Source organism: Scomber japonicus, chromosome 11, assembly GCF_027409825.1.
Source record: "Scomber japonicus isolate fScoJap1 chromosome 11, fScoJap1.pri, whole genome shotgun sequence".
NCBI lineage: Eukaryota > Metazoa > Chordata > Actinopteri > Scombriformes > Scombridae > Scomber > Scomber japonicus.
Genome location: NC_070588.1, coordinates 20,475,265 through 20,487,667, shown reverse-complemented (window position 1 = coordinate 20,487,667; position 12,403 = coordinate 20,475,265). Strand labels below are relative to the sequence as shown.

General features: G+C 41.9%; 1 protein-coding gene across 1 annotated transcript; it reads right to left on the bottom strand.

Moving 5' to 3' along the window:
- Window positions 1–478: 478 nt before the first annotated feature.
- sik1 (salt-inducible kinase 1) lies at window positions 479–11,042 on the bottom strand. Its single transcript, XM_053328772.1, has 14 exons — window positions 10,820–11,042; window positions 10,197–10,386; window positions 9,946–10,062; window positions 6,927–6,990; window positions 6,644–6,805; window positions 6,043–6,167; window positions 5,811–5,934; window positions 5,481–5,701; window positions 4,865–5,014; window positions 4,658–4,768; window positions 4,274–4,499; window positions 3,926–4,180; window positions 3,611–3,800; window positions 479–3,515 (listed from the first exon to the last, which is right to left on the bottom strand). Exons 2-14 carry the CDS (start codon window positions 10,347–10,349, stop codon window positions 2,999–3,001), a joined length of 2,415 nt encoding a protein of 804 aa, XP_053184747.1. The 5' UTR covers window positions 10,350–10,386; window positions 10,820–11,042; the 3' UTR covers window positions 479–2,998.
- Window positions 11,043–12,403: the final 1,361 nt, after the last annotated feature.

Here is a 12,403-nt window from a genome sequence, read left to right as displayed (position 1 = left end):
TCACCATAATTCTACATGGCTTTTCCTGTCAGATGTCAGACAACTGTCCACTCAGTTTCATGAATAAGTGGGTACCAGGAGGGTCATCAGGGCTACATCATCACTCTGCATCACAGCATTATCATTAGGTGCCAGGTGCATCATAAGTGTGCTTTGCCAGAAGAGGATGAGGCATTATGACATTTTTTGTCCAGCAAAACACTGTCTATTAGTACTTTGTGATAATCTATATTAAGACTTTCCAGTTTTTATTTCCGTCAAATAAATCTGACCTGAGGTCATCACATAATAAAATAACTAGTCTAATGTAACTCTTGTCTGTTTTTCTGACAAATATTAATGTCCATTTAAGCGATAATATCACTGTTGGCTGAATTCATTAGATTGAAATGTTCAAAGGTTTTATTCGTCACATGCTCATTCAACGTGCAGTACAATGCAGGTTTATGTTCTCTTACGGCTGCACTAGTGTGCAATGAAGGATAATAGTGAAAATAAGAATAGGGAGAATAAGAATTAGAAAAAAATATGTAAAAGACAAAGATTCAAATATAAACGTATATAACGTAAATATAAAAGTATGTAAGAAGTAAGTGTTTATTGGCCATGTGGGAAGGTGGCTATGCAATTTTTCAGAGAGTTCAGTTAAACCCAGACCACAGACAGTTTAGGAAGTGAACTTTATTCAAATAAATAGTCACATAAATAAACAATCTTTCTCAAACTAACATTCTTGCTCTTAACCTTTTTCTGTTCCCATACACACACGCTCACACATGCGCCCACACAGACAAACAGACACAAAGACACACACAAAAACATGCACATGCTCACACAGTCATGTAACAAATCAGAAAAACATGAAATACTTCTTATTATCCAAAGTTATCAAAAAGGGTATAACAGATTGCATCAAGAGCCTTAGTGTTTCAATAGTTCTGTGAAATTATTTTGAACATGAGAAACAAAACAATTTCAGTAATAAGAAATTTGAATAAAGTGCAATTTTTGCTTTTGTTTACACAGCAAGTTTGAAGGTCAAAGAAGATATCAAAAGGGGCTTCTGAGTGAATGTCCATTCATCTTTCTTTCTTCAGTGTAGAGCTCAGAGGTGCAGACCTCTGATCGCAGGTTTGTTCAGATAAAGGCACAAGTGTTGGTAGTGAGTGCAATCAACCAGAAATATCAACACTGCATGTTTCCAACGTAGAACTGGGCTTGGAAAAACACTTTCATAACCACTGGATGTTTCACAGATATGACACAACTAATTACGTTTACAATATTACACATTTTCTCGCAGATTTCTAACTCATTGCCTGAAGTGACTGCATAAATGAATCAGCTTGTTGCAGGTAATTTCTACCTATTTCTACTCACTTATGGACAACTGAAGAAAGTTCAACTTCCAGCACAACATGGTATTGCTATGTTCTTAATTTTTTTTTTTTTTTTTTTTTCATTTTTCTTATTTTCTAGAAAAGTACAAAAATGAATACCACCATGGTCCTGACAGTAACAGCTAGAGATATTACAACACGTGTAGCATTAGGATTTGGTGGCAGCGGGAGTTTTTTCACAGCGAAAGCTAAGGAGATCATGTGAAAATTTAAGCTAACCACCATGCTACATTTTGAGGCTGCATTTAAATGAAAGTTCAGTAGTGTATCTGTGATAGATCACCCTTCTCTTGTGCGGTTCGCTCTTTGGTAAAACTCATATTCTTTCAGTTAGAGGACTACAAGCTTGCTGTGTGAAGTAACAGCCTATTGAAATGCCTTCAGTCTTTCTTCTTAATTTCTACAGTACCATGTTATTATGTTACATAACTAGTACCTTTTCTAGTCAGCTAGCTAGCACAGCAAGGTCAAACAGACAAATCAAAGGTGATGACAAAAAAGCCTCAGGACAATTATGAATGTACATTTTGACATTCCTATGTTGATTCTCAGCCTCATCTTTCCTCTGTATTTCCTTGACAAATATTGCACTGTCCCCACAGTCTTTGCACTGTCCATACGAAAACGTTAATATTCTGGGACTGAACATGTGTTTTTTGTGGTATTTTTTTTACAGGTTTTGCTGAAATTTCCAAATTCTTGAAATGTTGCCTGAGGAGGTAGTTTAAGCATCTAAAAAGAAGGTACTTATCAAACGAAGGGAATGTGGATTGATGTATCCACATACATAAGGTGCTACCAAGCTGACTGATGTACCTGTTGTGCTTTACTCAATCAGCTAGACACTGTATTCCTTCAATTTTGGCTGTGAGGACATCGCATCTTTTGTAAAGATTGAAAGCAGCATTTGCGTATCTATAATCTTGCACAGCAAAAAAAAAAAAAAAATTAAAATCACAGTTTGAAAACAACAGCTTCAGTGAACGTTTCTAAGCTTAGGGCACTATATCGCATGTTCATTGCACTGCTACAGAGTAATGTCTCTTGAGAAAGGCGAACAAAGTGGGAAAAATGAAGAAAAAAAGAAAGGATTTTGGTCTTCTCTCCAGTCAAGTGAATAACATCAAGAACAGGAAATCAAAAAGTGACTAAAAAAAGAATGAGGAAGATGGTGTCTTTCCTGTTCTCAAACAATTGAAAAAAAAATCTAAATGATAACTTAGTCAGCATCAAAACACGTGAGACATAATTGTATCGGCTAACGTCAGCTCTCATTTCATTCAAGTGAGTCCACATCTTCCCATAGGAACACATGCCATCAGGGAGCTAGATGAGAGTTTTTCAGTCTATTATTGCTTCTCTGGCTGTTTGATACAAGTTAAACGCCTTGTGCAGAGTTTGGTTATTGCTTAGTCTTTAGCTTATATGATATCAAAAGCACATGTGTACCCCATGTCGTTAAATTATTTGTCACTTGCATCTGCTTTTTGTTCGTTCTCAACACTTCTGCTCTGTAGTCTTCTCAGCTAAGAATCAAGTCATTTTACTTTTCCAACAGCGAGAACAATCATTGGTCTTGATGGTTAATTTTTTTGGTTTTATTTCACCATCACACAGCTGCTCAGCTGCTGCTGTCCAGCCAGACCCAACTCCAGCATGTCAGGATCTGTGTTGGAGGCTGAGCCCATGGTCCACATCACTGGTTTGGACATGATGGGGAAGGCGCCTTGTGTCACTGTCTGCGGCTGCTGTTGGAGGCTGGTGTGGAGATGAGGGTGAGGTTGCTGGCTGATGTGCAGACGAGCCTCGAGAAGGTAAGCAGCGGAGGCCACGGGGGACAGAGAAGAGGAGTAACAGGATGAGGAGGTCTTGAGGGGTTGTTGCCAGGGGCCGTGCTGTAGACCCACTGAAGCTTGTTGAGGAGGAAGAGGGTGCTGAGGCTTGCTCTTTAGGACGGAGGGGGTGGGCGTGTCAAACAAGGAGGAGGGAGCAAATACTGAAGCAGGTGGAGGAGAAGGTGACTGCTGCTGGGACAGAAAGAGCAAGGGATTCTGGGGAGGTCCTGTCTGAGCAGCTTGGACCTGAGGTTGGGGCTGGTGCTGGATCTGTAGCATCCTGGAAAACGAAGTCACAAGATCAGACTCTGCATCTATGTGACATCATTTATGGGATTTAGTGACAAAGTGCTTTCAAGTAAAAGTCTGTCTCACCGCTGTTGGTGTAACACCTCCTCCAGCATGCTGCGGTGCTCAGAGAGGGCTGGACCCAGTGACCCACGGCTGCCACGGTTACAGGAGGGTGGAGGGACAACCTGCCTCGCCAGACCCTTGATCTTGTTTAATCCCAGAAGCCCTTTAGTGCGTGTGTTTTTCCTCAGCTGCTGGCGGAAAGCTTTGAGGCCTGTGGAAATACGTTGGAATGTGTTACACAATACTCCTTTGATCTCATAATGTGACACAGTAGACATGAGAAAATGTAATGTTGCTGGATAAATGAAACTTGATCTCAGGTCCCTGCTCTATTACCTTGTGTAAGGGAAGTGTCAGATGCTCTGCGACCCTCCTGGAAGCTAGCAGCAGGAAGGCTGCCCTGTGCTTGGGGCAGGATGTGGGAGGAGAGGGCAAGAGGTGCTCCAGTAGGCAACAGGGCTCCACCATCTGCCCCAGAGGCCACAAGTGTTGACATGTCACCCATAGCAGCCTGTAGAGTGGGGGCTGGACTGGATGAGGACTTCAGACAGCTGTCAGAGGAGGCACCATCTGAGGGACTGACCACAATACCTACGAAACAGAATACAGACGATATTAGACTCTGTATAGGTGACAAGACTGTGGATTAGTATGTGACCCTTGACATACGCGTGGCATACTCACATGGAGGGTTGCACTGGTGGAAACGGGCAGACACCTCTGCCAAAGTGTGTCTGCGGGAGGTGGTGGTGGAAGAGAGTAGGGGGCTGAGAGTTTGTGTTGCCTCCTCCTCCTCCAGGTCCCTGGGTCGAACCTCCTCGCTGATGCTGGTTTCCAGCAGGCTGTTGGGTGAAATCGAGCGGTTCCAAAGCAGTCTGTTCAGACTCGCCTCCACTGGAAACACCACCCGCTGGACAGAAAAGGAGTTAGGTCATTAGCCACTGATTGACAGAAGACACATACAGTGTTTACTTCTGTTCTATTATTAGACAAGCATCAGGGTGGAGGGTGAAGTTCCATAACCCCTAAGCTGCTGAATATTGTCAGATTTTATAAAAATGTGTTTACCTGGAACAATCCACCTTGATCACACTCCATCTCTGGGTACACTGGAGGAGGGTTTTTAGCTGGAATTGAATAAGCTGCAGTTCTGAAGCTGTCAGTGGACTCCATGATCACCTATAAGGAAGCAGAAAACACACCACATGTTTAGTCTTCAAGTAGGGAATGCAGATCAGATCAGGATGAGGTACATGTGTAAGCAGGAGCACTCACCTCTGGGCCGCTGGAGTCGGAGGAACTCCTAGATCTCTGGCTCCAGGTTCCACACTGGCGGTTCAGCTGCTGGGTACGATGTTCTTTCACTCTTTCCAGCAGTAGATAGTAGATAGCAGAAAAGTGATTGTAGCTGCTGCTCTGCAGAGACTGTTGAAATATGATAAAAAGCCAGTAGATTAGTTGTTTGTTGAATTCCTGGGGCTCCTAATGCCAGCTTACATCCACCACGTCCTTTATTTACTGCATTCTCTATCTCTTTGTCTATATTTCTTTGAATGAAAGCCACGTTTAACTACACATTCCGTCTAGCCGCCCCTGTGAAGTATAATTTCTTTGGAGACGACAGATTTTTTTTTCTTTTAAAAGCAGAAGCAAAATTCTGCCTACAAAGTAAGCAGTAGAAATTGAGGCATGTGATCCATGGTGGGTTTGGCTGGAGGCAGGGCAGATAGCAAACCTCTTAATTACTGCCAGACATGACTAACGGTCTTATAACACCACCTACTCACTGCTCCACTTCAAGACACAAGTCTCCTGTAACTGTAGCTGTATTTTAACCATGATTAACCTCTACTCCTAACAGCTGACGCCTTTTTTTTTCTGGGTCACTCACCTCAATGGTCCTCTGGCGGTCAATGCCCAGAGTGTTCATGATGCCTAGCACAGGCTCACTGTAGTCCCCCAGGTTGGAGTTGTACTCTGTCAGGGAATGGCTGAGGGTCTGGTGGGCAGCTGTTGGGTCTGCCAGCATCCAGCGGTGCTGCTTGATCTGGGCCACACTGATCCTCTTGGCAGGATCCACCACCAGCATCTTGCGGATCAGGTTTTCACAGTCTGGATAAAGGAGACAAGGAGTTAGTCTCTTATGTTGGTTTGTGAGCGATTTGGGATTTAAACAAAAATGTTAGTTAGCAGTAACTGTGTTTATCAGGATAATAGATACCTTGGGACATGAAAAAGGGGATTCTGAAGCGTCCCTCTGTGACTCTTTGTCTCAGAGCAGGAAGGCTGGGCCCATCGAATGGAAGGGAGCCACAGACAAGAACATAAAGCACCACACCAAGGCTCTGCAAAGAAAAGAGCTTTACATGAATAATATGTCATATTTTTACAATGGTAATGCTTACTTTGTGAATAAAGACTGTCAACAGTATATTCTCCATGTATGAGCTTACCCAAATGTCTAGCTGGGGCCCTTCATACTCTTTCCCTTCAAACACTTCAGGGGCAGCGTAAGGCGGGCTGCCACACCATGTCGACAGAGGCTCCCCTGCATTGTAGAAATTTCCAAATCCAAAGTCTACAAGACACAGACAGAGATACTTTGTTATAAAATGTGTTTGTTTTCTCTGCATTCCAGCAAAAGTAGCTCAGGGCAGTGGGACGCAGATGTGTTGCCTTTCTGTGTCTTTAACTGCAAGGCGTTATGTAATTTGACATCATGATGTTTAGAGATATTCATAGACCAGATCATGTCTCTCTGCTCTGCTCTTAGGAAATTATATTTCTTTATGCTTGAGTGTCTGTGTGTGTGCTTATTAGTCTTGGTAAAATGGGTGAATTATTCATGCTTAATTAGCACAGAGACAGTACAACTGTTGGTTCATTAGAAGAGTTTGAGAGTCCCAAAGCCTCAAACACTTTCTTCAGGTGAAACTGATCTGAATAATAAACTGCACCGACCTGTAATATAAATAAATTAACATCCTGTTTCACATCGCTCAACAGCGCCCCGCTAGCAAACTGGTAAACAGTTACGGTAAACGGTAGACTTACCAGCTAGTTTTATGTTCATGTTGGCATCCAGCAAAAGGTTCTCTGTTTTTAGGTCACGATGTACGATGTGGTGTCGATGGCAGTAGTCCACTGCTGTAAGAATCTGCCAAAACTTTTTTCGTGCCTCATCTTCACTCATACGGCCATTTGTGGTCAGGTGGTCTATAGGGAGAAAGGATTTTTTTTAGTTTAGATTAGAGAGAAATGTTGTGATACTCTGTCAGAGTATGTAGGTACATTCATATTTTTTGTACAATAAACTACATTTAAAAGCTGAACTCACCAAACATCTCTCCGTTCTTTGCATACTCTGTCACGATGTACAGCATGTCTTTGGTCTCCATGACCTACAAGAAAGAAAAACAACAACAAAAAATTAGCTCAGAGGCAGCTGGTGATTTACAAAACATACATTTTTAGAGGAAAACTTATTCCAAGCTTCAATGCAGCTTGTTCCAGGCATTTCTAGGCATGGGACATTTTCTAACCACAAAAATCCCTTTCTAATACTTCTGCATATGCTTGTTCCACATATACACACTTGCAAATACCAACAGCCTGATATGACCTATTGCAGCTACTTCCATGAATTTATAGAGTTTAAAATCCTTTTATCCATAAAAAGGGAAATGCATGAATGCCTGTCATTTATACTCAGAAATGTTTTCCCTGAAGCTCGCGCTAGCTGGCAATGGATACCAGTGTTGAATTTCATGCTAACCCTATCTATTTATTTCTAGGAAACAGATGGACAGATTCACACAGGCTGTTTACATGTGCCCCTTCTAGTGTATCAACAACACCATACGTCCAATCACTCAACACCCCAGCAGACGCTGCAGGCCGGAAAGACGCAATTCCCAATCCTTTCCTGTTGCTCATAGAAAGCTTCCATGTCTCAGGAGAGCCCTCAGCGACAGAGCAGTTCAGCTAAAAGGTTGCACAACAAAGCAATTTTCATCAGATGACAATGCCCTGTCAGAGCTGTGCTGCTGGCCAACTTTAAGTTAAATGTCACTAAATTGTGGATGCTGCTTAATTCTTTTCAGCCACCGGTCGCTTCAGAAAACCACGCACACAATGACTCAATACACAGATGCCTGCAAGTGGGAGCAGTCTTTATCTGTGAGATAGGGCAGCTCTCTGGGGCTCTATCACCTTGAGGTGCAGCTGACGTCATGGCACTGAAGTACTGGCATGTCAAGGGCCCTCAAACCAACCCCCACCCCCACCCCCCAGAAGGAAGAAGAAGTGGGAAACGTGTGATTGATACAAGGTCAAAGACAGAGGCTGAGACAAAGAGAAAGGGAGGGTGAAACAAAACAGTGACTTTAATGACCTCTGACAAGAGAGGAAAATGTTGCTCTCATGAGAACAGTGAGAGAATAGAAACAGCAGCTGATAATCAGGCCAGGGGTCTCAAAGCACTCCCCAAAAAAACACTGAGAGGATGCAACCCTCGGATCACAATGGTCTCATGCCATTGCCCTTCTTTTTACAAGGAGAGGAAGCAATGATTGCATCAACAAGCACCAACCATCTGACTAGCGTCACATCAGTAAACCCAAGGGCTACTTAAAGGCAAAAAATGTTTATTCCACTTTTACATTTATTTAATTTCATAAATTTTGTCAATGTCACTCACCCCTAACCATATAATTTTCTGCACTATAACTAAATTATGCAGCTGTTACTTCTTACAAGGCTTTCCTGATTGGAAATAGTGATTATTGAAGAATGCATGATGTGAAATAGTCTGTGTGTACTAGAGCTGCACTGTACTTATGTTTGGTTATCATAACACTGTAATAATATAACTTTAATTATGTTAGCATGTTAGAAAATAGTGAAGAATATCCATCACAATTTAAAATGCTTATTTTGCCTCACCGATAATCCAAAATATATACTTTCATATGAATCAAAGAAAAGCAGCAATTATTCACAACTGAGAAGCTGGATCTTTGAGATATTTTAGATTTGTCTTAAAATTTATATAAATTATTAATCAATTACTAAAATAGTTGCCAATTAATATTCTGTCAATCAAGTAACTGTTTAATTGACTAATTTAAAACTCTAAATGATCCTGACATTGTATTCTGTCAGTATCGCCCATGGAATGTTGATACTGATGATGAGAAACACACCAACGCAGTTGAACCATGATTTCACAGCAAGTGCAGCTCAGCTGCTTAAAACCAGACCTGAGATAATCCTCAAACACAGCAAAACAGTGCAGGGCTGACAAAGGGCAAAAAAGTCCAGAGCAAAAAAAGAGAAGGGCATTGTGCATTTGTTTGCGTGGGTGTGTGTTTGCTGCCAGACTTGTGCCATGGCACTCGCAAGGCCAGCTGAGTGGAAAAAAGCGGATTCTTTCGACTAAGTCTTCAATTTGATTAGCAGTAAAGCAGTCCTTTGTGGGGAAGCCTTCACGTGACACGCAGACACATTGCACTTGGCTTTGCTAATTAGGCTTAAGGGTCAGACCTGTGCACGCTTTTTCAAGACTCACAATGTTTATTCCCACTCTGTTTACACAAATACTCTGACTGGGAGTCTCCATTACAGAAAAACAGCAAATAAATAAATGTAAAAATGCATATATCATATAATACAAAATATAAAAAGCAAAAGACAAAATCGAGGCATAAAAAGGTTGCAGAGGTTAGGTTGCAAAGCAGCACTTTCTGCTTCCCGTGTCTCTACAATCAGCTCTGCCATTATATAACTGAAACATCTTAGAAATCCATTGTTCCCAGCACTGACTGGTACCCATGATTATTCTCAATGTCTAACTCTGTCTCCCTCTCTCCCTCTCTCCCTCTCTCCCCAACACACACACACACACACACACACACACACACACACACACACACACACACACACACACATACATACAGAGGGAGGTCAGAAGGGATTCCACTAATGCTGTTGTGCTGTACTTATGATTCAATGTGCTCTTAGAGTCAGCAGCTCACCCACAGATGGAACAAACCACTTAGATAACAAATGCCCCTTATTTGTGCCAAACATATTGGAGCCGCTACATCCACGTACCCACAATAATGACAATGAATGATCTGCATCACAAAATGCATCCCCTTATTCTACAACATAGCATTTTTAGTCCCAGATTCTTGCATGTACTCCAGCTAGCTCCCTGCACATGGATGCCTCACAGACCAAACTGCACAGTTTTCAGTGAGCATTTGGTGCAGGTTAAATTGCACACAGCATCACACACATATTAAATGCATGGCAAACGGAAACAGCTGCAGAGAGATGAACATAATACACACCTGGTAGAGTTTGATGATATGGGGGTGATTTAGCAGCTTCATAATCTGCACCTCTCTGTAGATTTTCTCCAGATTGGAGGGGTTCAGTCTAGTCTTGTCAATAATCTTTATGGCCACCTGCAAAATCACACACACATACAAAAAAAAAAAAAAAAAATCAGATCAAAGATATTTTTTTTTTTTGCATACCCAAAAAACTGCAAACACATTCTCAGACATACTCATTAATACACAAGAGAAGAGCTGCTGACCTGTGTTTTAGTGACTTTATGCTTGGCCAGTTTCACCACTGCGAAATTTCCTTTCCCCAGGGTGCGGATTATCTCGTAGAAGCCGACCTGCAGTGGCCTCCCCTGGGCAGGACTGGTCTGAGCCACCCGACTGTTCTCTGACATGATCACCATGTCTGGGGTTTCAGAGGGGATAGTTTAAGGCTGGCACCTGCAAAGGCAAAGACACATCTGTATATCTCGTTTTTTATTTTACAGTATGTGATATACTATACTATATAATGTATAAATATAGTATAAGTAAATAAAGCTGTGTGTAGAGTGCGATCACAATTTTATCCACTGTAATATTGTCATAAAGAAAATAATTAAAACTCATATGGACCTTCCAGTTGTAAATAAAGCTTTAACCGGATAATTCGCGCTTTCTTAATAAGCCACAATTCAATTACAAAGGTCCTTCTTCAATTACAAAAGTCCTTCTTCAATTACAAAAATGTAGCCTACTTTTTGAAACCGGTGAAGCATAAAGGTAAACAATAAGTCGTCAGGTAGGTTGGGTTATTTAAGAAAAATAACACATTTTATCGTTAAGAGAAATGTTTAAAAGTAAGTCCAAAGCAGAGAGAAGAGTCCGATCTTACCTTAAAAAGCGGACATAAACCTCCTTCTCTCACAGTTCAGACAGCTCTCAGAGGAAACATGAACCATTCCACAACCGGAGCGACGTATCGATAACACAACAATAAAGGGAAAAATTGTAGAAAACGAGCACGGAGAAACTTTTTTTATCCAATCTTTACTTTGACTTTTTCCACAACAAGTATCTCACGGCCCGGGACTGAGCTGCGGCCGGTGTGTGCCTGTGCGCTCCGCCGGAATGCAGAGCAGAGGGTTTCGGTGCTCACAGGGGGAACTCCTCCTCCTCCACCACCCCTTCCCCCTCCTCCTCCCTCCGCCACCATAACAAATTGATACCCACCTTACTAACGTCACACCCGCGTCAGAGCTCCGAGCTGGGTGCAAGGCAAGGCCGGACCCGAGCGCAAGGCACGGGTTGCCGGGCAACAGCGCGGCTCGGGCGCCCGGTGACGTGAGTGCTGATGGAGGGGTTGCTTGGAGATGGAGACGGTGACGTCAGTCATAGAGATGTGTCACCACGTGATGTTTCCCTTTTGCCGGGCTGTTGCTCGCGGGCTGCCTCACACACTCCACAGCCCGGCTGCGCGCGCAAAGCATAAGCAGAAAGCAACTAGTGATCGCCAGTTCGTTTCTGTTGTTCATTTATTAAAGTAAATATTCTATTCTATTCTTGTGTGTATGTTTATATTTTATACAGGCTAGGCACTACTTCTGTTTAGTTTTAGATTCTGTTTTATTGTATTCTGGCTCAATTGGTTCTGTTATTGTATTATTCTACTAGGTTTTCTACCTTATAGCCTACACTGTTTCCTTTAAAAACGTTATAGCATATTATAATGTTTTATTATGTGACATTTGTTTGAAAGACAAAATAACACATTCCTCTAGCAAATGAAAAGTTAAAATCAGAAGCAATAAAACACGTTTATTTCATTATGCTCAAGATACACTACAGCCTTATCTGGTATGACTAGTTCATCAGTAACTTATGATATCTAAAGTTAGCAAATCTAGCACTCTATCTATCCATCTATCTATCTATCTATCTATCTATCTATTATAAGTGTAAAGTTTATTCATTGCAACTATCTGGCCCATTTCATATTGCAGGCAAAGCACAGAAGACCAAGATAATCTCTCCCCTCTCTGCACAATGCAGATGGGAGAGAAAAGAAAGAGACTGGCAGCACCTCAGCACAGATGGAGCACAGCAGTTTGAGGCAGAAAAGAAAAGACAAGAAAGATGAGAGAAAGAGGAGTGAGTGTTTCCAAAGAACAAGGTAAACAGTTGAAGGAGAACTAGGAGACAAGGGGATAACATGCACATGTGCACACTCACATTAATCCTCACTTTACAGAGGCTATTTTCATAAAGTATTCCTAGTGATTATTTGAGTGAAAAGCAAAGCTATGTTGACATCTGAACACCTGTCACGCTCTGTCCTTGTGATTTGTGCATTCAAACTTTTGATTATTATGGGAACATGGTTCTCTTATATAGTCTACTGGGTTTCAGTAATAGTGGAGGTGTTGTGCGTGACTTCCTGTACCTCTCCTTCTCCCAGTCTGAGCAGCAGCTTAAAGCT

What these genes read in the sequence shown, in the direction of transcription:
- sik1 (XM_053328772.1), bottom strand. Translation starts at nt 10,349, where the DNA reads ATGGTGATCATGTCAGAGAACAGTCGGGTGGCTCAGACCAGTCCTGCC. An exon ending in GGCCCCAGCTAGACATTTGG is followed by an intron (nt 5,935 to 6,042) that starts GTAAGCTCATAC and finishes TTTTCTTTGCAG; the next exon opens with AGCCTTGGTGTGGTGCTTTA. An exon ending in CCACCAGTGCAACCCTCCAT is followed by an intron (nt 4,181 to 4,273) that starts GTGAGTATGCCA and finishes TCTGTTTCGTAG; the next exon opens with GTATTGTGGTCAGTCCCTCA.